At 44.2% G+C, this 26,585-nt stretch overlaps 1 protein-coding gene across 4 annotated transcripts in view; it reads right to left on the minus strand.

Moving 5' to 3' along the window:
• The window catches only part of ZFYVE16 (zinc finger FYVE-type containing 16), an 88,647-nt gene that overhangs the window by 2,443 nt on the left and 59,619 nt on the right, over positions 1-26,585 (minus strand). For all 4 annotated transcript variants that reach the window (XM_006124320.4, XM_075932214.1, XM_025185282.2 and 1 more), the window contains 9 exons: positions 22,676-22,831; positions 21,030-21,254; positions 19,603-19,685; positions 16,478-16,582; positions 10,685-10,832; positions 7,407-7,487; positions 6,611-6,773; positions 4,172-4,277; positions 141-305 (listed from right to left, as the gene is read on the minus strand). In XM_006124320.4, the coding sequence (XP_006124382.2) occupies positions 141-305; positions 4,172-4,277; positions 6,611-6,773; positions 7,407-7,487; positions 10,685-10,832; positions 16,478-16,582; positions 19,603-19,685; positions 21,030-21,254; positions 22,676-22,831 (1,232 nt within the window). The remainder of the gene's footprint in view (positions 1-140; positions 306-4,171; positions 4,278-6,610; positions 6,774-7,406; positions 7,488-10,684; positions 10,833-16,477; positions 16,583-19,602; positions 19,686-21,029; positions 21,255-22,675; positions 22,832-26,585) is intronic.

Raw genomic sequence — 26,585 nt, forward strand, 5'->3', positions numbered from 1 at the left:
CAGTAACATCCATTGCTGGCAACTGACTTTGCATTTGGCCATGTGCAAAGGTTTAAAAGGGCTACAGACATTATATCTAAATATCATTATTTTAAGATGGTAATATTACATATTGTGTGTGTGCAGTAAACAAAAATTACCATATCAGTATCAATGGAGACTCTGAGGCCTATCTTATTCATTCCATTATTTTTCAGTGTTTTGAGATGCGGGCAAAGAGCAGCACTGCTGGCTACAGCAATCTCTTTAGCAAACTGGTAAGGCATTGCACTGGATATCTCATGGTCCTTTAGGATATAGAATACCTGAAAGTATAGTAAGGACAAAACATGATAAGTGGCTTTTTAAATAAGAATTTCAAAGTTGTCAAAATGGCTCAACGTACAGTATGACTGCTTAAGATTGAGTAAAAATATCTACCTACACTTCCTTACTGCCAAAAGACATTCAACTTTGGAACTGGGTAATTTATCAGTAGCAAAGCAGTTCTGATACAAGTTGTCCATTTTTATCATATTTATTATCGGGGTCGACAAATTATGGAAAACCCTACTAGTCAGACAAAAAAGGGATTCGCCATCCTCCCCCCGCAAAGTGTTTTTTAATGGCATAAATTCCTAATAAGAATAAGAACAATAATTACTAATAAGTCATTAATAAATATCACCCAGGTTATTAATAAATATCTTATAAACCTCTACCTTTTCTCTCTGCTGCCATGTCTCCTCCCGTTCCGCCATCAGCTCCCCTGGTTGCCTGCTGCCCCCCAACCCCTCATCCTCTGCTGTCCTGACTCTTGCCCTTCTCACTGCCCTCAGCCTTCCTGAGACCTACCCCCTCCGCCAGCCCTTCTCTCTGCCCTGTGCCCACTCCTCCAGTAACCCCACTCTGATCAAGTGAGCTACCCCTCCTCATCCCCTCTCCTAAAACCTCCCTCTACACACCTGCCCTGCCTCTCTCCTCTAGTGCTGGTTCCTCCCCTGCAGGTGTCTGCCCTTCTGCTTCACCCCCAGAATCCCTTGGCACCTGCACCCTCCTGGTGCCTCCCCCTTCTCTCACTGGCGCTGCCCCCTTTGCTCTCTTTTCCCCTGATACCCACCCCCTCACTACCCTCTGCCCCCGTTCCCCCACAGATGCCTTGCTCCATCCCCGCCTTCCTCATGCCCACCCCCACTTCTTTCAAGCCTTCTCCCAGCACCTCCCCCTCTAGCCCCCAGTGCCCTTACCCTCTCCTCTCCCAGCATCACTCTATCCCTCCTCCCACTGACACCTACCCTCCTGCCCTTTTCCTCATTGTCTGCACTTGGCCCCCTGGCATTTGTCTCTCCTGCACCCCTGTTCCTTGGTGCCTTCCCCTTTCTTCTTCTTCTCCTGACCACCTCCCCTCAGCACAAGCCCCTTCCCCATATTTTTCCCCTCCCTTCCCCACAGTCCAGCCCAGCCCAGCCCAGCCCCACCACTTCCCCTCCCCAGGGGCCAGCTCTAGGTTTTTGCTGCCCCAAGCAAAACATTCCCCCCCCCGCCCCTTTGTTGTTGTCTTTTACACATCTCTGCATTTTGCAATGGTTTTTTTTTTGTTTTCTCTTTTGTCCCGGCATTTTAGCTCTATAAATAACGAATAGCATTTTCATTCTTTTTTTTCCATAAAGGCAAATGCGCTTCAATTGAACTCCCCCTTTCACTCGCTGCTGGGTCACAGCAGCCTTTTCCCTGCCCTGTCCAGCCCCTCCCTATGGGCAAGCACCCTTTGTTCCCGACCCACAGGGGGATCAGGATGCAGGGACAGCACAGAGCCAGAGGGGTGCAAGGATCGGGAGTAGCAGGGTGCGGTGGAGGCACGGAGAATGGGACGCGGGGAACAGGAGGGGCAGAGGGATCGGGGTCTGGGGCAGTGCAGGGAAGGGGCAGTACAGAGCTGGGGGGGGCAGGGATCGGGGGGTGCAGGGTGTAAGGGCCACGCAGAGCCAAAGGGTCACAGGGAAGAGGGAGAGCAGGGGATCCAGGGTGCAGGGGAGGTGTGGCGAACAGGCGGCACGGAGACAAAGGTGGGCTGGGGACGTGGCAGGACTGGAGCCGGCGGGGCGGGCCCTGGCTGTGCTACGCGCCGCAGCCAGCTCCCAGGGAGGGACACACAGCCAGAGCAGAGCTGCCGTGGCTCTTTAAAATCAGCGGGGCCAGGTCATGCCAGAGTCCTGGCGTCCCACCCCGCCTCCTCATGCCGGAACTGCACACAAGCAGCCCGGTGGGAAGAATTGCAGCACTTCCCCCTTCCCAGTGGCATTGTGCTTTTCCGCCGGCCGGCGGATCGGATGGGGCCTACCGGGCCAGTCCGCCCCTGCACTCGCCAGCTGGAAAAATGTACTCACCATGGGCGAGTGCATTTGTTAAGCCCCGTTTATTATGATTATAGCACATTTGGGCACTAGTGATAGAAATGTAGCCGTGTTAGTCTGGTGTAGCTGAAACAAAATACAGGACTATGTAGCACTTTAAAGACTAACAAGATGGTTTATTAGATGATCAGCTTTCATGGGCCAGACCCACTTCCTCAGATCAAATAGTGGAAGAAAATAGTCACAATCATATATACCAAAGGATACAATTAAAAAAAAAAAAGGTGAACACATATGAAAAGGACAAATCACATTTCAGAACAGAAGGGGGATGCGGCGGGGGGGGGGGGGGGGGGAGGAGGAAGGTAAATGTCTGAGCGCTAATGGTATTAGAGGTGATAATTAGGGAAGCTCTCTTCGTAATGGGTAAGATAGTTAGTGTCTTTGTTGAGACCGACATGTAGAGTGTCGAATTTTAGCATGAATGACAGTTCAAAGGATTCCCTTTCAAGTGCAGATTTAAAAGGCTTCTGGAGCAGGATGCAGGTAATTAAGTCATTGAGGCAGTGTCCTTTCTGGTTGAAATGGCAAGAAACTGTTTTTTCTTTGTGATCCTGTCTAATATCTGTTTTGTGGGCATTGATCCTTTGGCGAAGTGTCTGAGACGTTTGTCCAATGTACATAGCAGATGGACACTTTCGGCACATGATAGCATAAATTATATTTCTGGATGCGCAGGAATATGTATTCTTGATCTTATAACTCACTTGGTTAGGCTCAATAATGGTATCAGCAGAGTGACTATGTGGACAAAGCTGGCAATGGGGTTTGTTGCAAGGGAAGGTACCAGGGTTGGTATTAGTGTGGTATGTCCTGTGCTTGTTGGTAAGAATCATCTTGAGGTTAGGTGGTTGTCTATACGAGACTATGGGTCTGTCTCCCAGAGCTTCTTGGAGTTTAGTATCCTGTTCTGAAATGTGATTTGTCCTTTTTTTAAAATTGTATCCTTTGGTATATATGGTTGTGACTATTTTCTTCCACTATTTGATCTGAGCAAATGGGCTAGGTATTTTCCAAAAGTAGGAAAAAATAACAGGTCCCCAACAGTAAATACTGTGTTAGTACTGTTGGAAAATATCCTTACAATTAAAACATGTAGTGAATTAACAAGTACCAGGAGAATAAATGGATTCGAAGTTTCATAATTAAGGCTACAATTTAATCCCAGATATTTTCAATAAAAATTATCAACAGGACATGGGCAATAAAAAATTTTTTTACGGCCTTTGACCTGCCTTTTAATCAGAGGTATTCTTAGTATATTGGGGGATAAAGGGGTGGCTGAGACCAATAGCACCAGTTGCTATGGTGGCAGCTGGTCTGGCCAACTAGGAACCACTGCCCAGAGGTGTTAAACCAATAGCTGATGTAGCTGTCCCCAGGGCTGCTCCAGCAGCGGCTGATGTGAGAATGTCCTGAGGGCCAGCTGCTTGGTCAGCCACACTGGTGGATGAAGAAATCACCCAAGCCATGGAAAAAGGTGACAGAATCCACTACTTCCATGACAGAGAGCCCTCGTTCATAATTACATCAAAAGTTTCTAAAAGGAAAATGTAACACCTCTACTTTAAAAAAAAATAAAAATATCACTCCTATCCACATATTTGATATGAAAATCAAAGAGAACTGCAGTAATGTAGCTGGCATGTTCCTATAGCTACATGCCAAAAAGGTGGCTATTTCTGTGGTAGTGCCTTCCCTTATCAATGCTATTTAGAATAGCAACTGGTATCAATATGATATTTTAACAAACTATTTACTAGTATTCATTTACTTACTTCAGTACACTTCATAAGCTTTTCCTCAGTTTCAAAATCTTCTCCCTGTAGTATTCTTTCACTTTGAATCCCTTCCATTGACTTTCCATCTACTGGGCTTATAACTCTATAAAATAAGTGTATAGTACATTACAACTGCATCAGAGCATTCTTCCATCTAAAAATAAACTGTTCAGAGGAAAACACATTGCTTTAAATTAAATCAAATGTCAGAGAGTGTTAAATTTTGGCTCATCTTTAATGATCTCTCTATATAAACAAAATGTGTAGTATCAAAATACATATAAGAAGGGAGTCTATGGTATGTGTATGTTTTACACTAAACATTTGATATTTTCATTCTATATAAAATTTAACCCTTACCATATTCTAGGTAAACACATACACTTTACAGAACAGTACCTAACAGACTAACCAGGGGTATGTCTACACTACCACCCTAGTTGGAACTAGGGTGGTAATGTAGGCAACCGGAGTTGCAAATGAAGCCCGGGATTTGAATTTCCCAGGCTTCATTTGCATCTCGCCGGGCGCTGCCATTTTTAAATGTCCGCTAGTGTGGACTCCGTGCCGTGCGGCTACACGCGGCACGTACTAGGTAGTTTGGACTAGGCTTCCGAGTAACTACCGTTACTCCTCGTGAAGCCTAGTCCGAACTGCCTAGTCCGTGCCGCGTGTAGCTGCGCGGCACGGAGTCCGCACTAGCGGACATTTAAAAATGGTGGCGCCCGGAGAGATGCAAATGAAGCCCGGAAAATTCAAATCCCGGGCTTCATTTGCAACTCCGGTTGCCTACATTACCACCCTAGTTCGAACTAGGGTGGTAGTGTAGACCTACCACAGATTAGTAGAGCTCCATCTTTTCCTTATTTAAGAGAAGCTCTTCTACTCTAGGGATGTGAATGACTAGTTGACAGGCTAGTCAACTAGTCCCTTCCCCCCTCTTGCTGCCTCTATCAGAAAGAGGCAGCTGGGGTTGGGGGAAAAAGGAGGGGGCACTTCAAAGCAGCAGTGCTGCGTGGAGCCTGGGGCCAGATCTAGAGCTCCACGCAGCGCTGCTGCTTTGCAATGCCATGTGCAGCCCAGGGCCAGCTGGGTATCCCCAAGCTGCACTTCAAAGGCAGAAGCGCCCCATCGACTATTGGATTAGTCAATTATGTGATATTTAGCATCACAATTATATACTACTTTCCTGTGTATGCACTTGTTGATTCTGTGAGCCATTAGAAGGAGGATTAAGTCAAGCCCATAATTTGAGAACCACTTGTTTTGGGGTATTTAATTACAATACAAGAGACTAATTTTGAACATTAATCATGATCAGGGCTCGACAATCTATGTAATCTACTCACCTGTGGCGAGCAGATTACAACCTGGAAGAGCCGGGTTCGGGCGATCTAAGCATGCGCAGATCGCCAGACTGCGCAGCTGGTGAGCAGGGCTTGCCGTGGCTGAGCAAGCCCTGATCATGATATTCAAGCACAAAAAAGTTTCTGTAAGCTACCTAACAAAAAAGTTTCTGTAAGCTACCTAAAATGAAACTTAAACCAATGGTTTTAAACTTGCAGTCTGTAGACCCATGTGTCTAGGATTTTCCAAGTTGCCCACATCTCCATTTGAAATGTTGAAGTCCACAGATGAAAAAAGTCTGAAAGCTACTGTGTTAATATTAATTCATATGTTATACAGGTTGAACCTCTCTAGTCTGGCATCCCTGGGACCTGACCATTGCCAAACCAGAGAATTTGCCAAACCATGGGAGATCAATATTGTCTCATAGCATTACCAATACTTCTACTGCGACACTTAGGGGTAAAATGGAGCTAAATAACTTCACAGAACAGAGCCAGGACTGGTGGCCATAAACAAACTTTATGGGACTACAGGAACCTTAGCCAGACATCCACTTATCATGGGCATGGTCATCTAAAATCATGCTGGGCCACAGACATTGTCAGACTACAGAGTACTAAAACAGAGTACTAAACCAGAGAGATTCATCCTGTAGTACTGATTGTGCCTGGACAGTCACAGACATGGGGGCGGGAAAGAATCTTGTAGCACTCACTGCACAACCCCTCTATCTTATTAATGACACTGTTGAACTCTGAAGGGAGCCAATCTCTCTCTCAGATTTACTGTGGCTAAAAACAAGTGTCCCCATAAAGAAGACCCTCTTTTCCACCATTCCCAAATCATGCACTTGCTTAAAAATCTCACAAGACCATTGTAGTCTTAAGTGGTTCTCACTATGTATCTCTAGAGATGCACAGGTAGTTTTCTCTCCTATTCACTCAGCAACTTTAATAGCAAGACATTAGTTTTAATTACAAATACTTCACTTTCCATTCTTTAAATATTCACCCTTCATTTCATGAGAGACAGGAAGAAAAGAGAAAAGCCCAACAACACACAGCTTTAGAAAACAAATATTCATACCCCTGGTTTACTTTGTCTTCACTGTCTACCCAGAAAATATCTACATATTCTCTTTGTTCTGCTGCATCCATTTTGCCACATGTAATTTTAAAGTCCTTTTTGTCCCTTAAAGCTTGACGTAAACCTTCCATCGTCTCTGGAGTTATCTGTACCATTAGTCCATCTGAAAGAAAAACAATACAATTTTCCACTTTCCTTTACAGAATAAAAAAGGAAGAATATTTTAATAGAACCTTGGCTAGTCAATTCATCTTCAGTTGTTTAGGAAATGGAATTTCACAAGCCTGTGCACTGAATATTAACTTCTTTCCTCATCATAAATGAAATGCTATATGAAAAATTGCTAATTGAATTTTCATTTTTTTTTGTGAACAATAAGGTAAACTAAGGGACCCAATGTTCTATCTGGTCAAAAAGTTTATTCCATGAAGCTTGAACAACATAGTGAGCCACAAAATATCATACAAGAAGTATAGGTAAACACGTAAGCATACAGGAAACAATTAGAGTTAAATTCTCTTATAAGCCTCTCATTTTGAAATTCTTTACAAAGTGACAGGTGTTAAGTGAAGAGGTCAAAAAAAAGCCACATAGTACAAGTATGCTTAAAAAAATCTATATCCTAAACTGGGAATTTACATATCATGATTTATTACAAGTTTTTTTTAAGTCACAAACCTTAAGAAAAAGCTTAGTTTACAATGGGACAGACTTAATCACATCAATATTACACAGAATAGTGTTTCAACACCAATTCTTTTCCTCTTAATAAGGGACCATTTGATGCAATTCATACCTTCAACTATACTTGATTTAGCAAGAAATCCAGAAGATGTTTTTAGGGCTCCATTGAATACTACAAAACTTGCACCTGTAACTGAACACAAAAGTAAACACATGAAGTACTTCATATTCCACCTTTAAACTTAGTGAGTTGTTAATCCTCACTTTGAAAATGTAAAAGCACTCCAGATCAAATGCTAAATATTATCCTACATTCAAAGTGCACATAAATTTCCTCATTTAGAGGAAGATAATGCTGATGTGGCTCTTGCTACAGTCAAGAGAATTCACTCCTTGAAACAAGGATAGAGAAAGGCATTGATTTTGCTACTTTTTGTAGTTTTAAGAAAACATTCAGCATCCCAACGGGGTGCTGGCAGTCATACAGGCACAACAGCAGTCAAAGGAAAAAACAGAAAGAATAAAAAATATGTAGGACCTAAAACTTATTTCTTCCTTATACATGAACTTTTCTCTAAAATTAGGTTTTAATATCTGGAACATTCTATTAAGAAAAATAATAAATCAATCTGTAAATGGCACTAAACCCTCTGAAAACCCATTTACTTCACCATTAATACCCTCCTTTGAAAACAATTAGTACTGAGTACTTTTACAGAATGAGTCTGTAGTGACAAAGGACTATACAAACAGTTTGATACTGCTAATTTCTCTTAGTCTCTAGTCTAGGTCGTAAGTAGACAAATGTAAAAGATGTGTATCGGTTTAGAATCTGAAAGATACACCACAATTTACGGCAATTTTAAGAGTGTCAAAGTAATGGAGCAGAAGCTATTCCACAGTACCCTTTTAAAAATGTAAACTGAATTAATCTAAGAACTGTAACAAACATAAAGCTTTGGAAAAGGGACAAGTAACAGGTCAAAAGTTAGTGAAAGTTGAATAATTCAGTATAAATGAAGCAAAATACAGGACTATGTAGCACTTTAAAGACTAACAAGATGGTTTATTAGATGATGAGCTTTCGTGGGCCAGACCCACTTCCTCAGATCAAATAGTGGAAGAAAATAGTCACAACCATGTATACCAAAGGATACAATTTAAAAAAATGAACACATATGAAAAGGACAAATCACATTTCAGAACAGGAGGGTGATGCAGAGGGGGGAAGGAAGGTAAGTGTCTGTGAATTAATTATATTAGAGGTGGGGAGAGTTAGATGTCTGTGAGCTAATGGTATTAGAGGTGATAATTGGGGAAGCTAGTTTGAGCCTTTGTTCATTCCAGCCATAAAGATGTTAGCATACTGTGGGGCCATGCGTGTACCCATGGCTGTGCTGCTGATCTGGAGGTATAAGTTGTTCTCAAACTGGAAATAATTGTGGGTGAGAACAAAGTTACATAGGTCTGCTATCAGGTTGGCAGTGGTGTCCTCTGGGATAGTGTTTCTAATTGCTTGTAATCCGTCTTCATGTGGGATGTTGGTATATAGAGCTTCTACATCCATGGTGGCAAGGATGGTGTTATTGGGGAGGTTACTGATGTTTTGTAGTTTCCTTAGGAAGTCAGTAGTGTCTTGGAGATAGCTGGGGGTGTTGGTTGCAAAGGGTTTGAGAAGAGAGTCTACATAGCTGGATAGACCAGTAGTGAGCGTGCCAATACCAGAGATGATGGGACGTCCGGGGTGCCCAGGTTTATGGATCTTGGGAAACAGATAGAACAATCCTGGTCGGGGGTCAGAAGGTGTTTCTGTGTGGATTTGTTCCCGAGTAGCTGTTGGGAGGCTTTTAAGGAGACAGTGTAGTTTCTTTTGGTATTCCAAGGTGGGATCGGAGGGGAGAAGTTTGTAAAATGTGGTATTCGAGACTTAATGACAACCACCTGCATTCTGCTACAAAGACCTTTTACATCTGCACTTGAAAGGGAATCCTCTGAACTGTCATTCATGTTAAAATTCGACACTCTCCAAAAAGGAATGAACAAAGGCTCAAACTATCTTACCCATTACCAAGATAGCTTCCCCAATTATCACCTCTAATACCATTAGCTCACAGACATCTAACTCTCCCCACCTCTAATGTAATTAATTCACAGACACTTACCTTCCTTCCTCCCCCCCCCCCCCCCCCGCAACCTCCTCCTGTTCTGAAATGTGATTTGTCCTTTTCATATGTGTTCATTTTTTTTAATTGTATCCTTTGGTATATATGGTTGTGACTATTTTCTTCCACTATTTGATCTGAGGAAGTGGGTCTGGCCCACAAAAGCTCATCATCTAATAAACCATCTTGTTAGTCTTTAAAGTGCTACATAGTCCTGTATTTTGCTTCAGCTACACCAGACTAACATGGCTACATTTCTATTACTATTCAGTATAAATGGAATATTAAGAGAAGGCTGTCAAACACTGCTTTATGAAGTATTTTTGCTAGCTACTGAATATCATACATATATGTAATATTCACTGCTTAATTGTTCCACTCCTTTGTACTGTGGTCCAGGCACTTGGAATTATATAGGATCTGCCCACACAAAACTACAAGAATATGCACCTTGTAGCTACCTAAATCATTAGAGCAGGGGTCTCCAGCCTTTTAAGCACAAAATCACTTTTTGAATTTAAGTGCAATCCAGAATCTACCTCAACCCAATACCCTTACCCCACCTCCTTTGTGCCCCTTCTCTGAGGCCCCACCCCTGCTCACTCTGTACTCCCTCCCTCCCTCCTTCCAACCAGGAAGGGGGTTGGGATGCAGGAGAGGGTTCAGAGTACAAGCTCTGTAAGGGAGTTTGGGTCCAGGGGGCTCAGGGCTAGGGCAGGGGCTTGGGGTTCAGGAGGGGGTTCATGACTGAGACAGGGGTTTGGAGCTGGCTCCAGCTAGCAACTGCTTACCTTAGGTGCTTCCTGGGTGGTGGTGCAGTGGAGCTAAGGCAGACTCACCCCTGCCCTGTCCCTGCACCACTCTCAAAACCAGCCAGCAAACCCCCTCCATCTCAAGTCCTATTGTACCCCCCTCCATTCTGTGGAGACAGAATACAGGATGGGAGAGGGGGAATGCTGACATCAGCACTCCCTCCTCTGCCTTCCCTCCTCTGCACAGCAAGCAGGAGGCTGTTGGGTGGGGAAGCTGTAAGGCAAAGGGCAGGAGATGTGCGGCAGTGGGGGGAAGGGCAGTTGACACACTGGCACTTGATAGCCTCTTGGCCAAACTTGTCAGGATCACCTATCAGGGGCTTCAAAGATCTAACAGTAGTTCCCGAGCTACTGGTTGGTGCACATACAAACTTCAGAGATTTGATGGAACATTAAAAATATAATAAACCTCTTACCTCTCCTAGGATGGCCAGTAGCACTATTTGCTTGTGTCTGATAAACTCCATCACTCTGTACACAAACTAAGTGAGAATCTGCTTCAGTGCTAAAACTGGCTCCAATGCTAACAACATGCTCATTGGAAGAATTTATCACTTTCATGATCTGCAAATATGAAATGTTGATTTAGACACTGACATTTCTGCATCAAAACTTTGCTCTTTTGTTGAGGCCTCTGTGGACTCTAGTGGTGTAACAGCAAAATAGCATTGTTTCAGATGAAATGCTACATGGGTTGAACTCTCAACCTCTGGTTCAGACCTGAGCAGTGTGGAACCAGAGAATTTGCCAAACCATGGGAGATCAATATTGTCTTGCAGCATTACTAGCACTTCCACTGCTTACTTGGCTCTTAGAAGACATTTAGGGGGTAAATTAGAGCTAAATTTCAGCACAGAACACAGAGCCAGGATTCGCAGCCGTAAACAAACGTTATGGGACTGCGAGGAAACTTGGCCACACTCTTAAGTGGATATCTGGCTAACTAAAATCATGCCAGACCAGAATGTGCCGGAGTTGAAAATTTCAGCCTGGATTAGGAAAATAACTGCTTCTCTAGTGTATGCACAGGGATGTCCCGGGCAGGAGGGCTGGGGGCCACAGGCCGTGCCCTGCCTCCACCTCTTCCCCCAAGCCCCATCCCTTCGCCCTTCCTCTGAGCAATGGGAGAGCCAGGGGATTTACCAGAGGCTGGGCATGGGACAGAAAGCAGGGTTTGCCCCCCCCCATCCCCTGCACTCATGGTGACAGGAGTCAGAGCAACCTAGCAGCCTGCTTTACTCCTCCCTGCCTTCATCTCCCGTCCGGCTGTGCTCCACTTTTCCACAGTGAAGGGAAGCCTAGGATGCTCTACTTCCTGCTGCCATGGAGAAGTGGGGCACAGCTAGATGGCAAAGGCTGGTGGGGAGGGAGGAGCAGAGCAGGCTGTTGGGACACTCTGGCTCTCACCATCACGTGAGTGCATTGGACCAGTGGGGGTGAACCCTGCTGCCTCCCCGCACCAGCCTCCTTCCGCCCTCAAGTAATTCCTTGGGTCCCACCCAAAGGATGGTTGAAGTAGTCGCTAGGGGGACTCCCTAAATCATGGGGCTTGAGGCAACCACCCTAAATCATCCTATGGATAAGATAGTTCTGTGTAAGCATTAGCTTTTTCTATATAAAGCTGAAGTATCATTTACATTTTTACATCTTGTTTTTTAGAATTAACAACTTATCAGGATACATTTTTATGAACTTATGACCATAACTTCAATGTTTGACTGATTGGGAAGAGTTGATGTAAGTTAATCCTCTCACAAAGTATACTACCAAACATTAAGGACCTCCAAAGACACCTTTTTATCACAAATAGTTTCTAAAGTGCAACAGGACTAACAAAAATATATATGGTATCATGAGCTTTCGTGGGCAAAACCCACTGAAGAGCTCATGATACTATATTATTTATATGTATTTTGTTAGTCTTTAAGGTGCCACAGGACTATTCATTTTTAAAGTTACACGTTACATTTTTTTTTATGTATAGGTCAACCCAGTTTGCAAAATTTGCAAAGCCCAATAGGGTCCCCTAAAACCAGAAAACAGTTACCTGTTCCACAACTAGTGCTCTTCAAGTCTATTCCTCATTAGGAGTGTGTGCTTCCAACATACACCAGTGCCAGAAGCTTTTCCCTCAGCAGTATCTGTAGGGGAACAGCTCTGGTGACCTCTGGAGCGATGCCGCCATGGCATAGTATAAGGGACAATGTGCTCTGTGCCTCCCACTACCACACTCAGTTCCTTCTTGCCAGAAACTATGACAGTGGGAAAGGACGATTGGTCATGAAACAAACACGAGCAACACATCTCAAAGAACACCAGTTACAGAAGCTTTGAGTGCTTGCCCACGTCTGTTCCACATTAGGTGACCCCAGGCACTACGTGTGGAGGCATGTAGGAGTTTACAGCTGTGTAGATCAGGCCTGGGCAAAATACAGCCCATCAAGCCACCAGATCCAGCCTGCAGATGCTGTGGCGAGGCAGTTTCACTTTAAAAACTGAGCCTGGAGGGGAGGAAGGAAAGTTTTAGGAGCTGCTCCTGTCCCTAGCACAATCCCACTGGCTGGCTTCTGGCCAGAAACTGGCCACTGGGAGCTGCCTGTTTCAACAACAGGCAGCCATGAAGCACAAGAGGCTCATAGTTATACACAAAGCACATGGCTGCAGCCTATAGGGAGGCTGATACAGGAATGGGCTGCTGGCTGTTAAGTCTCCTGGCTAGACCCTGCCTCTGGTACTCCAGCTCCTCCCTTCCCCAGCCCTCTGCCCCCCCATTCCACATAGCTAAATCCTCTGCCCCCATATCCCCTTCCAGATCTGGCATGCCCCAGATCACAGTACCCTCCTGCCCTAGTTCACAACCCAAACCCCTGCACGCGCACGCACACACCCCTTACCCTAATGCGCTGTCCTAGGTCACAATCCAACCCCCTGCATCCTAGTCTAGTGCCCCAGGTCATAACTGCCTCCTTCACCTAAATTACCTCCCTTCCTCAAGCTCCCTTCTGCACCTAACCTCCGTCCCAGTCTCTGCAACTCCTCCATTAATATCATGAAGAGCGCAGCCTTCGACCACTTTCCAAATTCTCCGAGTGGCCCCCCTGTCAAAAATTATTGCCCACCTCTGCTCTTGACTGCTCCACAGCAAAAGGAAGATATCCAAGAAAGTGCCCTTGTCCAGCCCCCGGCAGGAGCAAAAGTGATGGCATTTCCTGTTCTACCTGGTAGCGAACAGATCAAGTTGGGGAATGCCCCACCTCTGAAAGAGCAAGGAGGCCACCTCCGGGTGGAGGAAGCACTCATGGGTAAGAGAAGAAATCCCTCGAGATGATCCATCAAGATATTTCTGGTACCAGATGGATGTCATGGCTGATGTAGAAGTCCTCCCTAACTGTTAAATGTAGAACTAGAGATGTTAGATATTGTGTAATTGAACAGTCGTGTAACCACTTGAAATATTAGCAGTTTCACGACTATTCAATAGTCCCTGGGGAAGGGGCCCACAGCCAGTACACGCCTGAGGAGGCCCCTTCCACCTTGTACTGCTGCCTCTGCATCAGTCAAAGCCATTCCATGAGGGGAGTCACTTAAAAACCAGTTCTCATCATGGAATGGCTGCCTGGCACCCTGCGCTGCTGCCTTTGCTACAGAGGCAGCAGTGCAGGGAAGCAGGGCCTGCGGTGGGCCCAAGCTCACGGCGGGCTTCTGGAGCAGGAATTGCTGCTACTAAACAGCCTCTGTTGGTGGTGGGTCTGTGCTCCCTGTGGACAGAGGCTGCTTTGCAGCACCCTCCCCTGCACATCCCCATGCTGATGCCTTTCAGAGGCATCACTGTGTGGGAGGGGGCAGGTGTTACAGTGGAATTGGTGCTGGGGGGAACTGGCTTTTAAGCCCACTCCCCCAGCACTGGCTCCTTCCTGATTCCGCCCCCCAGCTACCTCTGTAGCAGATCTGGTGCTTGTGGGAAGCTGGCTTTTTATCATCACGGGCACTGGTTCCCGCTCCCTGCCACCTTGCTGCCTCTGATAGAGGTAGCAAAGTGTGTGTTTGGGAGGGTATGCATGCAGTTGACAAGATTACCCAATAAGCCTAGGCTTATCAGTTAATTGTGTAGTTATCCACACAATGACATCCCTAGTAGAATACTGAGGATATGTTATCCATCACGACCCTCACCAGTTTGCCCAACAGACGGAGCAGGAATACTCATCAGGCCCACTGGATTGCCCTTAGCTTTTTGATGTTTATGTGCAACAAGATCTCATCCAGGGACAGTCTCCCATAGTCTTCAGACCTACCAGTTGTGCTCACCTACTGAGGTTCAAGGCATCTGACACCAGTTCAGTAGGGTGAGTGAGACCACTGAACAGGACTCCATCCAGGACATTTTTGGCTCCAGTCCACTACTGAAGTGAGGCAAGGACTGCTGGAGAGATGAGGATAACTGTTTCCAGGTGGTCCCTAGACTAGGAGTAGGTCAAAGCTAGACAGCGCTGGGGCAGTTGCATGTGGTGTCTAGCATGGTGCACTACATACTGCATTCTGTCATGTGGCTCAACAGGCATACACAGACCCTGGCTGTCATCAGGGGAAATGTGGACACCTCTGTAATGAGGCTCAATAGAACTTGAAATGTGTACAATGGCAGGAAAGCTCTTGCCTGGGCAGAGTCCAATACTACTTTCATAAATTCTATCTTCTGTACAGAGATAATTATGGACTTCCTGGTGTTCACAAAGACGCTGAGAGTCCTGCAAATGATCAGTAGCTCCTGAGCACCCCATCAAACCTTGGATGAGGAGCAGGCCTTGACAAGCCAGTTGAGATACGGGAATAGATGCAGCTTTCGGTATCTTAGGTTAGTAGGACCAGCCATACACTTGGTGAACGCCCTCAGTGTGGTCACCAGGCCAAAGGGAGGACTGAACTGGTAGTGTCCAGGTCTCATTGAGAACCAGAGGAATCACCTGTGTCCTGGGAATATCGCTATATAAAAATACAAATCCTTTAAGTTGAGGGCAATGAAAAAGAGTAGAAACAAAATGCACGGTGTATACTCCTGCCATCATCTGAGGGACCCACTTGAGCAAAGTGGTATGTGTCCAGGCATGGAGGAATTGGGAAAGACAGTTGGATCCCAGAAACAGTCTGGTAAGGTCATCCTTGGGCATACCCTCAAAATAGATGCTTGGTTCCCTGTCTGGTTCCCATCCTAAGGCAAAGTCCTGTTTGAGCCCAACTACTAACACTAGCTATACTAAAACTATTAAAGGATAACAAATAGCTAACAACTATAACTTTTTTACAGGAAAAAAGGTTGAGCGTAACACTAACAGTAGCTGCACAAGGCAGCAAAAGGTTCCAGCACCATCACTGGCAGCAAGAAGGAATGGAGGGTAAGTGAGCAAGCAAACCATGCCAAGGAGGTGCCACTTTACAGGTTAACTCAACTGCTCACCTATGGATACTGCTAAAGGAAAAGCTTCTGGCATCGATACATGTGGGTAGCACACACCCTTAAGGTAGAATGGACACAAGCAAACACTTGAAGAACAAGTGCTTATTATTGGTTTCTGTCATAGTTCCAAGCAGATTTACTGTGAATGTGCAAAAACAGTATGAATTTTAAGGCTGAAATTGGCAAAAAATTATTTAAAATAACTTCCGGGGAAAAAAACTCATGCGCTGCTTGATTATACATACAATTCTATGTTTCTGTCAAGCCACCTTTTAAACAAGAACAAACTTCACAGTTCAAGAAACTGAATGTATAAACATTCTTGAAAGAAATTTCAGTGAAATCTTTCTCCACATTTCTATTATCAAATAGCACCTATACTCATCACCCATCTTCCTGCTTAACTTTACCATCCTAGAGTGATCTTGTCAATCTTGCTAAACTATTAGCACTGAAGCAGGTAGTCAATCCAATGAAAATATATTGTTTGGGGGAAGGGAGGAGTACTTGACACTTAAGTTTAAAAACTAAAAAATTAGTCCACTGAACAGTTAATAAAACAATCATAGGCCACTCAATTTGGACAAGACAGTAACCTCTAATGAGGTCTTTTGAATTTTGCAGCTTCTAGTTAAATTGGTTCACAGTATTTTTGTCAATTTCTCATCTTCAAGATTTCAGAGATATTATAGGAGGAAAATGGAAGGGTTAGATTTCCTGAATATATTAGTATGATCTACGCATTTTTACTCACTTCATTATATCTCTTCAGAGGGATTTTAATGCAGCTTTTACCCATTTCCATATGAATAAATAAGTTATCTATGGTATGCAAGGTATATTGGTAATTTCTGAGATCCTGTAACAAACAAATACTTTATTAACTAACTGTTTAAGTGTCAAAGTTTTAACCTGACATACCATCATTTTAAAAAAAATAAAAAAGCACTACATCACTTAAAATTTACCCATAGGACATCTTCACATAACTCTTCAGAAGTTTACTTGAGCTAAAGGAATCTCAATTAGCTGCAGCAGTATTGTTACTGGTGAGCGTGCCCATACAAGGGAAAAAAACTTTTTGAACGTGTTTACACATGGTCACTCGCATGATAAATTCCTGTTGTGGTCAAGGCAGTTACAGTTTCATGTGGCATTTACAAGAGTTTACCTTGACTGGTTAACACGTTAAAATTACACCTGCTTTGTCTACAGTAGGATTTTACCATGTATTAGCTAACTCATGGTAAAAACCCTTTTTTTTTGGGTAGATCAGTTATTACAAGGCAACAATCAAAATTAGCCATCTAATAGATCATAAGCTTCAGTTGTACTGTATCATTTCAGCAATACTACAGATGTGCATGGCAAATGATTTCTTCAAACAGAAATCTAGTGATCACCTTAAAGGACACTGCCATCTCTGTATCATGTTGAGTTTTATAACAAAATTGTTTAAAATATAATACTTTGTAATTCTAATCACTCCACCACTCCCCTGGCACTCTTACAGAACAAATACTTTTATTTCCATTTTACAGAAAAGGAAACATGCTAAATGACTTGCCAATAAATACCATGGTGTAATGCAGTGTTTCTCAACCTTTTTTTTATAAAGTACCCCTTTAAAAAAAAATTATAAATACCCCCAGTATCTATAGTTTCCAGACACAAATTTTTTCCCCCATCATTGCAACACATTTGTTTAAACTACTTAATCGTAGCCAGGCAGGCAATGAAATGTTTGGGTAGAAAAAGTACAAAAATAAGACGACGCTGTAAAATTTAAAACAAAAATTCAGTTTCCTCCAAATTTCAGTTGTGTTGATGTACCCCCCAGACTTCTCTCAAGTACCCTAAGGGTACTCGTACCACTGGTTGATAAACACTGGTCTAATGAATTGAACAGTGTAACAAAGTAAGTAACCTAATCATCTCATCATCCTAGTCAGAGGCTCCAGATTTTGTCAAAACCAACAACTAAAACAAAGCAAGTATTTATAAACAAGCCAAAAAAAGGGGTAGGAATGGTTTTTAAAAAGGGAACTTTGCCCAAAACACTTGTTCTAATTTCAACTAACCAGAAAAATTCAACCCTGGGCCAAGAAACTGTAATTTAACATACTTCATATACAGGCAGTCCCCGAGTTACGCGGATCCGACTTATGTCGGATCTGCAGTTACGAACGGGGCTTTTCTTGCCCCAGAGAACGGGAGCGGCGGGACGCCCAGATGAGCCGCGGTCCCGCCACCCGCGTCCTCCGGGGCGAGAAAAGCTGCTCCCCGTCTCCCTGGTCTGCTGGTCAGACCAGGGAGACGGGGAGCAAAGCCGTGGAGGACGCCCGCAGCGGGACAGCCCAGGCGCGCTGCGGCTGTCCCGCTGCGGGCGTCCTCCGAGGCTTTGCTCCCTGTCTCCCTGGTCTGCTGGTCAGCAGACCAGGGAGACGGGGAGCAAAGCCACAGAGGCCAGCAGACCAGGGAGACGGGGAGCAAAGCCGCCGAGGCCGCCCGCAGCGGGACAGCTGCAGCGCGCCTGAGCTGTTCCGCTGCGGGCGGCCTCCGCGGCTTTGCTCCCCGTCTCCCTGGTCTGACCAGCAGACCAGGGAAACGGGGAGCAAAGCCGCGGAGGCCACCCGCAGCGGGACAGCCCAGGCGTGCCGCGGCTGTCCCACTGTGGGCAGCCTCCGCAGCTTTGCTCCGCGTCTCCTGGTCTGCTGGGGGGGGGGGGGCGCAGCTAGTGCCCCCTCCTCCCCAGCAGACCAGGCTTTTCTGCCCACGACGCCTGGGGTAGAGAAGCTGGGGCGCTGCTGGGTTGGTCCCGCAGCGCCGCTCCTCGGCGCTACTGGACCAACCCGGCAGCACCCCAGCTGCTCTGCCCCAGGCATCCTGATTCAGCCGCTGCTGGTCAGTTTCAGCAGCGGCTGAATCAGGACGCCTAGGGCAGAGCAGCTGGGGTGCTGCTGGGTTGCTCCAGTAGCGCCGAGGAGCAGCACTACTGGTGCAACCCAGCAGCACCCCAGCTGCTCTGCCCCAGGTGTCCCCAAGTCAGCCGCTACTGAAACTGACCAGCGGCTGACTACAGGAAGCCCGAGGCAGAGTTGCTCTGCCCCCGGCTTCCTGGAATCAGCCGCTGACCAGTTTCAGCAGCAGCTGACTTGGGGACGCCTGGGGTTCTTAAGTTGAATCTGTATGTAAGTCAGAACTGGCATCCAGATTCAGCCGCTGTTGAAAATGATCAGTTTCAGCAGCGGCTGAATCTGGACGCCAGTTCCAACTTACATACAGATTCAACGTAAGAACAAACCTACAGTCCCTATCATGTACGTAACCCGGGGACTGCCTGTAGAACCAATTTGGTTACGTTAAAGAGTATCAAGCCAGCATCAACCTGTCTACTTAAACATCTTTCCAGCAATAGCTATCACCAATTCACCTGAAAAAGTTGGTGTCCCTTCTGGGCATGCACACCAAGTCGTTTTAACCCTGTAAGATCTAGTTTGGATTAACTAGGTACAAATCATAACGGATAAAAGTCCGATGTTATGGAGAACAAAAGATCTAATTGCCTAAAGCTGTGTTACCGAAAGCGCTAATTAATATTGACTACTTATAACTTTGATTTATTCCTTTAAAATATTAGTATATTTCAATATCAGTAACTAACTTTAAGTACTTAACACTATTCTAATAGACCATTTCATTGTGTAAACAGACTCAAGTCTAATATGTCCTTCACACCCAAGTAAATTAAAACACATTAGAACAGTTTTTGCAAGATGACAAATAGTTTAACTTCAAGGAGCCATACCAAAACTGAGAGAGGTTAGCTTCACATTCATCTGAAGTATAATTAGGAGGGTAACAAAAATTTTTACTCACAACAAGTAAATTCATGATTGTGTGTCCTATCTCCCCAAAGAGAGGCTTTCGGTGTCTGATACTTATTACAGGAGTTGGGTACACTTTTAAAGGAAGAAAGAACATTGTGACAAAGACCATTGCAAAATAATCTAAACCAATTAAAATGTGAAGCCAGCTGCAGCCTTTCTTTCCTTACCGCATGCAAAATGATACACTTCATTACTTATTGCAGGGAAATGACATCAGGAAACTGATAAAGTCTGTGCTTATTCTGATTCAGCAGCACAAAATGTCTGTATAGCAAAATGTAAAAGAACAGCACTCTGTACAAGTAGGAAGACTGCCACCGAAAAGTTGCATTGCAGTGGCACAGCCAGCCTATCAACTGGGGTGAAGTTCATGCCCACCTGGACTATGAAAAAGGCGTCACTTTTATTCTAATGCCATGTTTCCACTTAGCAGAGGAATGACACTTTGGCGATCAGTCTTCTGGGTTCAGTTTAGAGAGAGTCAAGTAAAAACTGGCTAAATTGAATGCTGAGGGCACTCCCGTCGACTGCAGTACTCCTCACTGTCACCAGGAGTAAGGGAAGTCAGCAGGGGAGAGTTTCTTCTGTTGACTTCCCACTGTGGGGCCACCACCGAAAATCAATATAAGGTACACAGACTCTAGCTATGCAATTCACATACTGGAGTTGCACAACTTCCATGATTTTCTCTGCCAGTTTAGACCTGGCCTAAGTTTCCACACATTTCAGATAAATTAAACACACAACTAATTATCAATGAGATTTGTGTATTTTGCTCCTTTTACTCCATTTTGAACAGCCACAACCCTTATTTTCAATGGAATAAATGACAATTAACAGTGTCAATTTTATGGGGAAATCTGCTTATTAATGACCTATATGGAGTTAAAGAATTTAGTCCATAAAGTATTAGACACTAGCATTAAGTTTACATTAATAAGATCAAAGCTCTGTTTTCAGTACACTTCACAAGTATTACATCTGATCATTCAGAAAAGTTTCAATATACTATGGTACAACACAATCAAAAATCCTTTGTCAGCACGCTCAGATTTCATATCACAGGTTGGGTTAGCAAACATTTATCTTTGTTTCTCATGAAACAAAATTGGAAGAATCAATATTTTATGGTCAAAACTGATATTTTAAGTACATCTACCCTGACTAAATTGATACCGTTTTAAAAGGTGTTCAAGCAGCATGAAATCTGAACCACATTTACAAAACTTTAAAACAAAACAAAAACAAACAAAAGCAGGTTTGATGTAAAAAATACAAATTTAAGGCCCAAGCCTTTGGAGAATCACACTCATGTTTAATTTTTGAAAGGAATAGCATTCACAGTGCACAAAGTTACATGTGCGTATGTCTTTGCAGGATTGGGCCTTAACATACACACTTAATGTTAAAACTTACCCCCATATTCTGCTCCCAATCTCAACATTAAACGAATTGGAAAAACCTTTGCCCATGGTATTTCCAGTTTCTGAATGAGAATGCCACAAAGAAAAGGATTATTTGGTAACAGGAGACTGTCAAGTTTCTGCAAAGTTGGTGCAACAAATAGGAATCCTCCATGATCCTTGCTACCAAGAAAGCTTTCAGTGAAGGTAACATTTTCCAAGTTTCCTATGTACTTTCCTAGTAAAAGAAAAGTGTAGTTAAAGTCTTAACATTTAAGGGTTTTTTCCATGGTGAAGTATGCATTCTTACACATGTTGGTATCTGGAAGAAATCCACCCGTTACTATGTCAACTAAGGATGTTAAGGACTAGTAGGCTATCCGATAAGCAACTGCCTTGCTTATCGAATAGTCTGTCGACTAACCTATCCCCCCCACCCTTACTGTCTCTATAAGATAGAGCAGCAAAGGGGAAGATGTGGGGGACAAAAGGGGTACTTCAAAGCGGCGGGGCCACACAGCAGAGCCAGGGATCAGCTGTGCAGCGGCTGCTCCTTTGAAATACTACCTCCGTGTTTCAAAGGGGCAGCTGTGGAGCCCGGGAGCATTTCCACAGGATGCCACGTGGAACCCGGCTCTATGGCTTTGAAATGCACAAGACACCCTACTGGGGACTGTTGTACATTTCAAAGCAGGCACCCATGTGCAGCCCAGAGTCAGCAGGGTAAGAGCTCTTAGGCACTTCCGCATTCCTCCTTTGAAATGCACATCGACTAGTCAATAGAAATTCCATCGACTACTCAACTAGTCAGTTCTCCACATTTTAACATCCCTAATGTGATCATCATCTCGCTTGTGCATTTTTACAACAACAGGGTGCATATTGCAGCTTTTCAGGACAACAGGATACAGACCTTCTTCACCCTTTCCTCTTATTTAAGTCCTTTATAGTTTTGTACATTAAAAATTGGCTGTTTTTAGAAGCCAAATGCACTAAAAATATTGTGTTTGAGCTTTGGTACTATCAACATGGTATTGCATTTTGTTTTTATCACTTTTATCAGTTTCACAACATTTTTTTCCAACTCAGATCTTTTTAATAAAACATTCACAAAACTATTGATATTTCACAAAAATTCTGTTCAGCAAGTCTATGTACATAATATTAGTTAAGTTTTTCCAATCAAGCTCTAATTCAAGAAACCATTTAAGCATGTACTTAACTATTTAAAGTTAGGGATGTAAAACCCTGTTTAATCAGTTAGCTAGTTAAACATTATGTTTAACCAGTTAATCACAAAGAGTATAGGTAGGGGGCCCACTCCAGCTTGGTCGCTGGTTAACCACATCCAGAAAAGCATTCACATCCCTATTCAGGACAGCTCTTGTCTTGCTGGACCAGGGCTCAAAGCATTTACATCTACAACCCATCATACCAAAGTTTGTTTTTTTTTAAAACGGATGAGACAAAAATGCAGTGTGGTAGCTTATAGTATAGTGAAAAAAAATGAAACATTCCTAAATTAAATCGCCTGTATAACTTTGACAGAAGCTGAGAAAATAGTTATGAGTGCTGAGAACTTTCAAACAAAATTGGTAGGAACCTTCTTAGAATATGTCAGCAATAAGATATCTTAAGCTACAAATTAAAACTCCATACCTTTCACTGCATCCTTATATATGTTAACAAACAACGTGAATATTTCTTTAGGAATAACATCTTCATTTGGCAAACACAACAACATAATGATAATTTCTGCCTGACCCAAGCCATGTAATCCGTTTGTTGCGAAGTACCAGCATTCTTCTGAAGAATCTTAGTGATAAGAAAAAAAAAGTTTTTTTTGTTTTTTTTTTTTTAAAAGATTCCCCTATTTGGTATTCGATTTTAGAATCCAAATTACAAGTTGGAATAAATAACCTGTGGACCTCTATCCCTTTAATCCTTTCAGTGCAATATTGCTCTCTACAACTTTAAAAACAATTACCTGAAATTTCAGAAAGCACTGGATAACCCACTGCACAGGAAAGAGTAGCTCTCATACGGACACTTTTCTCACGCCGTATCATCTAGAGCAGCAGTTCTCAAACTTTTTGGGCTCCAGAGCCCTTTACATGCGTAAAAATTTATGCAGAGCCCCAGCGGTCCACTGATAGTATGTGTTGTACCTATCGATGTTTCCAGTTTGTCAACCTCGCGGAGCCCCTGGAGATGTCTTGCAGAGCCCTTGGGCTCCGCGGAGCACAGTTTGAGAAAAACTGATCTAAAGACTCAGGGGAAACATCACAAATCAGAAACACTGAACAAGATAGTTGACTAATGGGCATCAACAAAACTGACAGGATACAGATTCTGAAGAAATGGTACACACTTGCTTCCTCACTGAATCAAAGTGCAAATTAAAGTTTTAATTGCAAAGGCAAATTTCACTGTGGAAGCCTAGGCATAGGCTTGTATATTTGAATGAAACAAGTAGTACATATTAGGGATGTTAAAAATGTGTTGACGTAAACGTGTAACCACTAACAAATTCAAACCATGGGGGGCGGGGAGAAGGAGGAGAAGAGATGGCTCTGCGGAATCAGTATGCGTGGGGACCTAGCTTAAAAAGCTAGCTCCCCATACATACTGGCTCCCACCTGATGCCCCCTCCTGGCGCTGTTGCCTCTCTATCAGAGGCAATAGAGCTGGAGAGGGGCCTTGCATGTAAACGTGTACACATTTCCTCTTCCACATCACTGATAGGTCTTCATTTATCATAACTTCTTGGATAAATAAGTATGCTACACATAGGTGCTACATTTCTGTTTAAGTTACTAATGAACAGGACATCAAAAACTCATTTTAATAATAAAGGTCAGATAGGACCACTGTGATTATCTAGTCTGACATCCTCTGTAATACAGGCCATAGGACTTTCCCAAATTAATTCCTAGAGCATCTCTCAGAAAAAAAAAATCCAATCTTCATTTAAAAATGGTCAGTCATAGAGAATCTGCCAGTACCTTGATAAGTTGTTCTAATGGGTTTTTTTAGCCTTACTATCAAAAATTTACCTTATTTCCAGCCTGAATTTGTCTAGCTTCAACTTCTAGCCACTACATCATGTTATACCTTCTTCTGCTAGACTAGAAAGTCCATATTATTAAAAATTTGTTCCCTATATGGGTAGTTACCAACTGTATTTTATGTCACCCTTGAACCTTCTCATTTTTGAACTAAATAATTGAGCACCCTAATACAGTCTGCCTATAAAGGCATGCTTTCTAGTCCCTTAATCATTCTTGTGGATCTTCTCTGATCCCTCTCCATTTATCAACATCATTCTTAAATTGTGAATGCTGGAACTGAGCAGTGTTCCAGCCACAGTCACACCAGTTCCAAATACAAAGGTAAAATAACTTCTCCACTTCTACTCAACATGCCCCGATTTATACATCCCACAAATTTACATTGGCTCTTTTGTCCACAACATCTTATAGAGTCATAATCATAGAGCTGGAAGAAACCTCAGAAGGTCATCAAGCCCAGCTCTCTGCCAAAGGCAGGACCAATCTAACATATAAAGGAAAATGTTTGTATGTTTGTGCTCTAATATCTTGGACACTATAAGAGCTACCGCAATCAAATTTTGCAGGGGATAACCTTTCCTCCAGGAGAAGGTTTTAAGGTACTTTTGGACCTCATCGGGCCCGATCTCAACCTGTAAAAATATAAAATAACCCGCTGCACTGCGCTGCCCAACCTAGGTCACGAGCTTGCCACCTGCGGCCCCCAGCTCTGTCCGGGACTAACTCCAACCCGACACGCACAACAGCTTGGGCAGCTGTCCTGCCCCCCACAGCTACAGTTACCAGGCAGTCTTTAAATAAAAAAATAAAAATAAAATAAAAAAAAACCACACAGACACACTTGATCAGGGGCGGGGGGAAGGGGAGAGGAATCGACCGAGAAGTGAGCAGAACTGACCAGGAGGAAGGGGGGGGAGACCGGGAAGCAGAGTTGGCGGGGAGGAGGGGGGCCAGGGGAGATTGGGAGAAGGGCGGCCAGCGGGAAGCAGAGCTGGTTGGGGGGGAGAAGGGGTGGCCGGCGGGAAGCAGAGCTGGTCGGGAGAGATTGAGGTGGGGGTGGGGGGCGGCTGACGGGAGTGGGGCTGGCCGGGGGAGATTGGGAGGAGGAGAACCAGCCAGCAGGAGGCAGGACTGGCAGGGGAGGGGGGGAAGCAAACTGGCTTGTGGGGAGTAGGCCCGAGCAACGCCAGGTAACTCCAGCTAGTCCCAACCAAATCAACCCAGCCAGTGCTTTGTCAAGCCGAGACTTAAAAACCTCTAGGGATGGAGATTCCAGCACCTCCCTAGGAAACCCATTCCAGTACTTCTCCAGCCTCCTAGTGAAATAGTTTTTCCTAATATCCAACCTAGACCTCTCCCACTGTAACTTGAGACCACTACTCCTTGTTCTGCCATCCATCACGACAGTGAACAGCCTTTCTCCATCCTCTTTGGAACCTCCGTTCAGGAAGTTGAAGGCTGCTATCAAATCCCCCCTGACTCTTCTCTTTTGCAAACTAAACAAATCCAAATCCCTCAGTCTTTCCTCATCTGTCATGCGCTCCAGCCCCCTAATCATTTTGGTCAACCTCCGCTGGAACCTCTCCAATGCGTCGTCATTCTTTCTGTAGTGGAGGGCCCAGAACTGGACACAATATTGTAGATGCGGCCTCACCAAAGCTGAATAAAGGGGAATAATCACTTCTCTGGATCTGCTGGCAATGCTCCTCCTAATGTACCCTAATATGCCATTAGCCTTCTTGGCTACAAGCGCAGACTGTTGACTCATATTCAGCTTCTCATCCACTGTAATCCCCAGGTCCTTTTCTGCAGAACTGCTACTTAACCAGTTGGTCCCCAGCTTGTAACTATGCTTGGGATTCTTCCGTCCCAAGTGCAGGACTCTACACTTGTCCTTGTTGAACCTCATCAGATTTCTTTTGTCCCAATCCTCTAATCTGTCCAGGTCACTCTGGACCCTCTCCCTGCCCTCCAGCATATCTATCTCTCCCCCTAGCTTAGTGTCATCTGCGAACTTGCTGAGGGTGCAATCCATCCTCTCATCCAGGTCATTAATAAAGATGTTGAACAAAACCGGTCCAAGGACAGATCCTTGGGGCACTCCACTAGAAACCGACCGCCAACCTGAGATTGAGCCATTGATCACTACCTGTTAGGCCCGACAGTCTAGCCAGCGTTCTATCCATTTTACAGTTCATTTATCCAATCCATATTCCCTTAACTTGCTGGCAAGAATATTGTGGGAGATCGTATTAAAAGCTTTGCTAAAGTCAAGGTATATCACATCCACTGACTTTCCCATATCACAGAGCCAGTTACCTCATCACAGAAGCTAATCAGATTGGTCAGGCACGACTTGCCCTTCATGAATCCATGTTGACTATTCCTGATCAGTTTCCCCTCTTCCAAGTGCTTCAAAATGGACTCCTTGAGGATCCCCCCCATCATTTTTCTGGGGACTTAGGTAAGGCTGACTGGTCTGTAGTTCCCTGGATCCA

This window comes from Pelodiscus sinensis, chromosome 6 (genome assembly GCF_049634645.1).
Source record: "Pelodiscus sinensis isolate JC-2024 chromosome 6, ASM4963464v1, whole genome shotgun sequence".
Classification (NCBI taxonomy): domain Eukaryota; kingdom Metazoa; phylum Chordata; order Testudines; family Trionychidae; genus Pelodiscus; species Pelodiscus sinensis.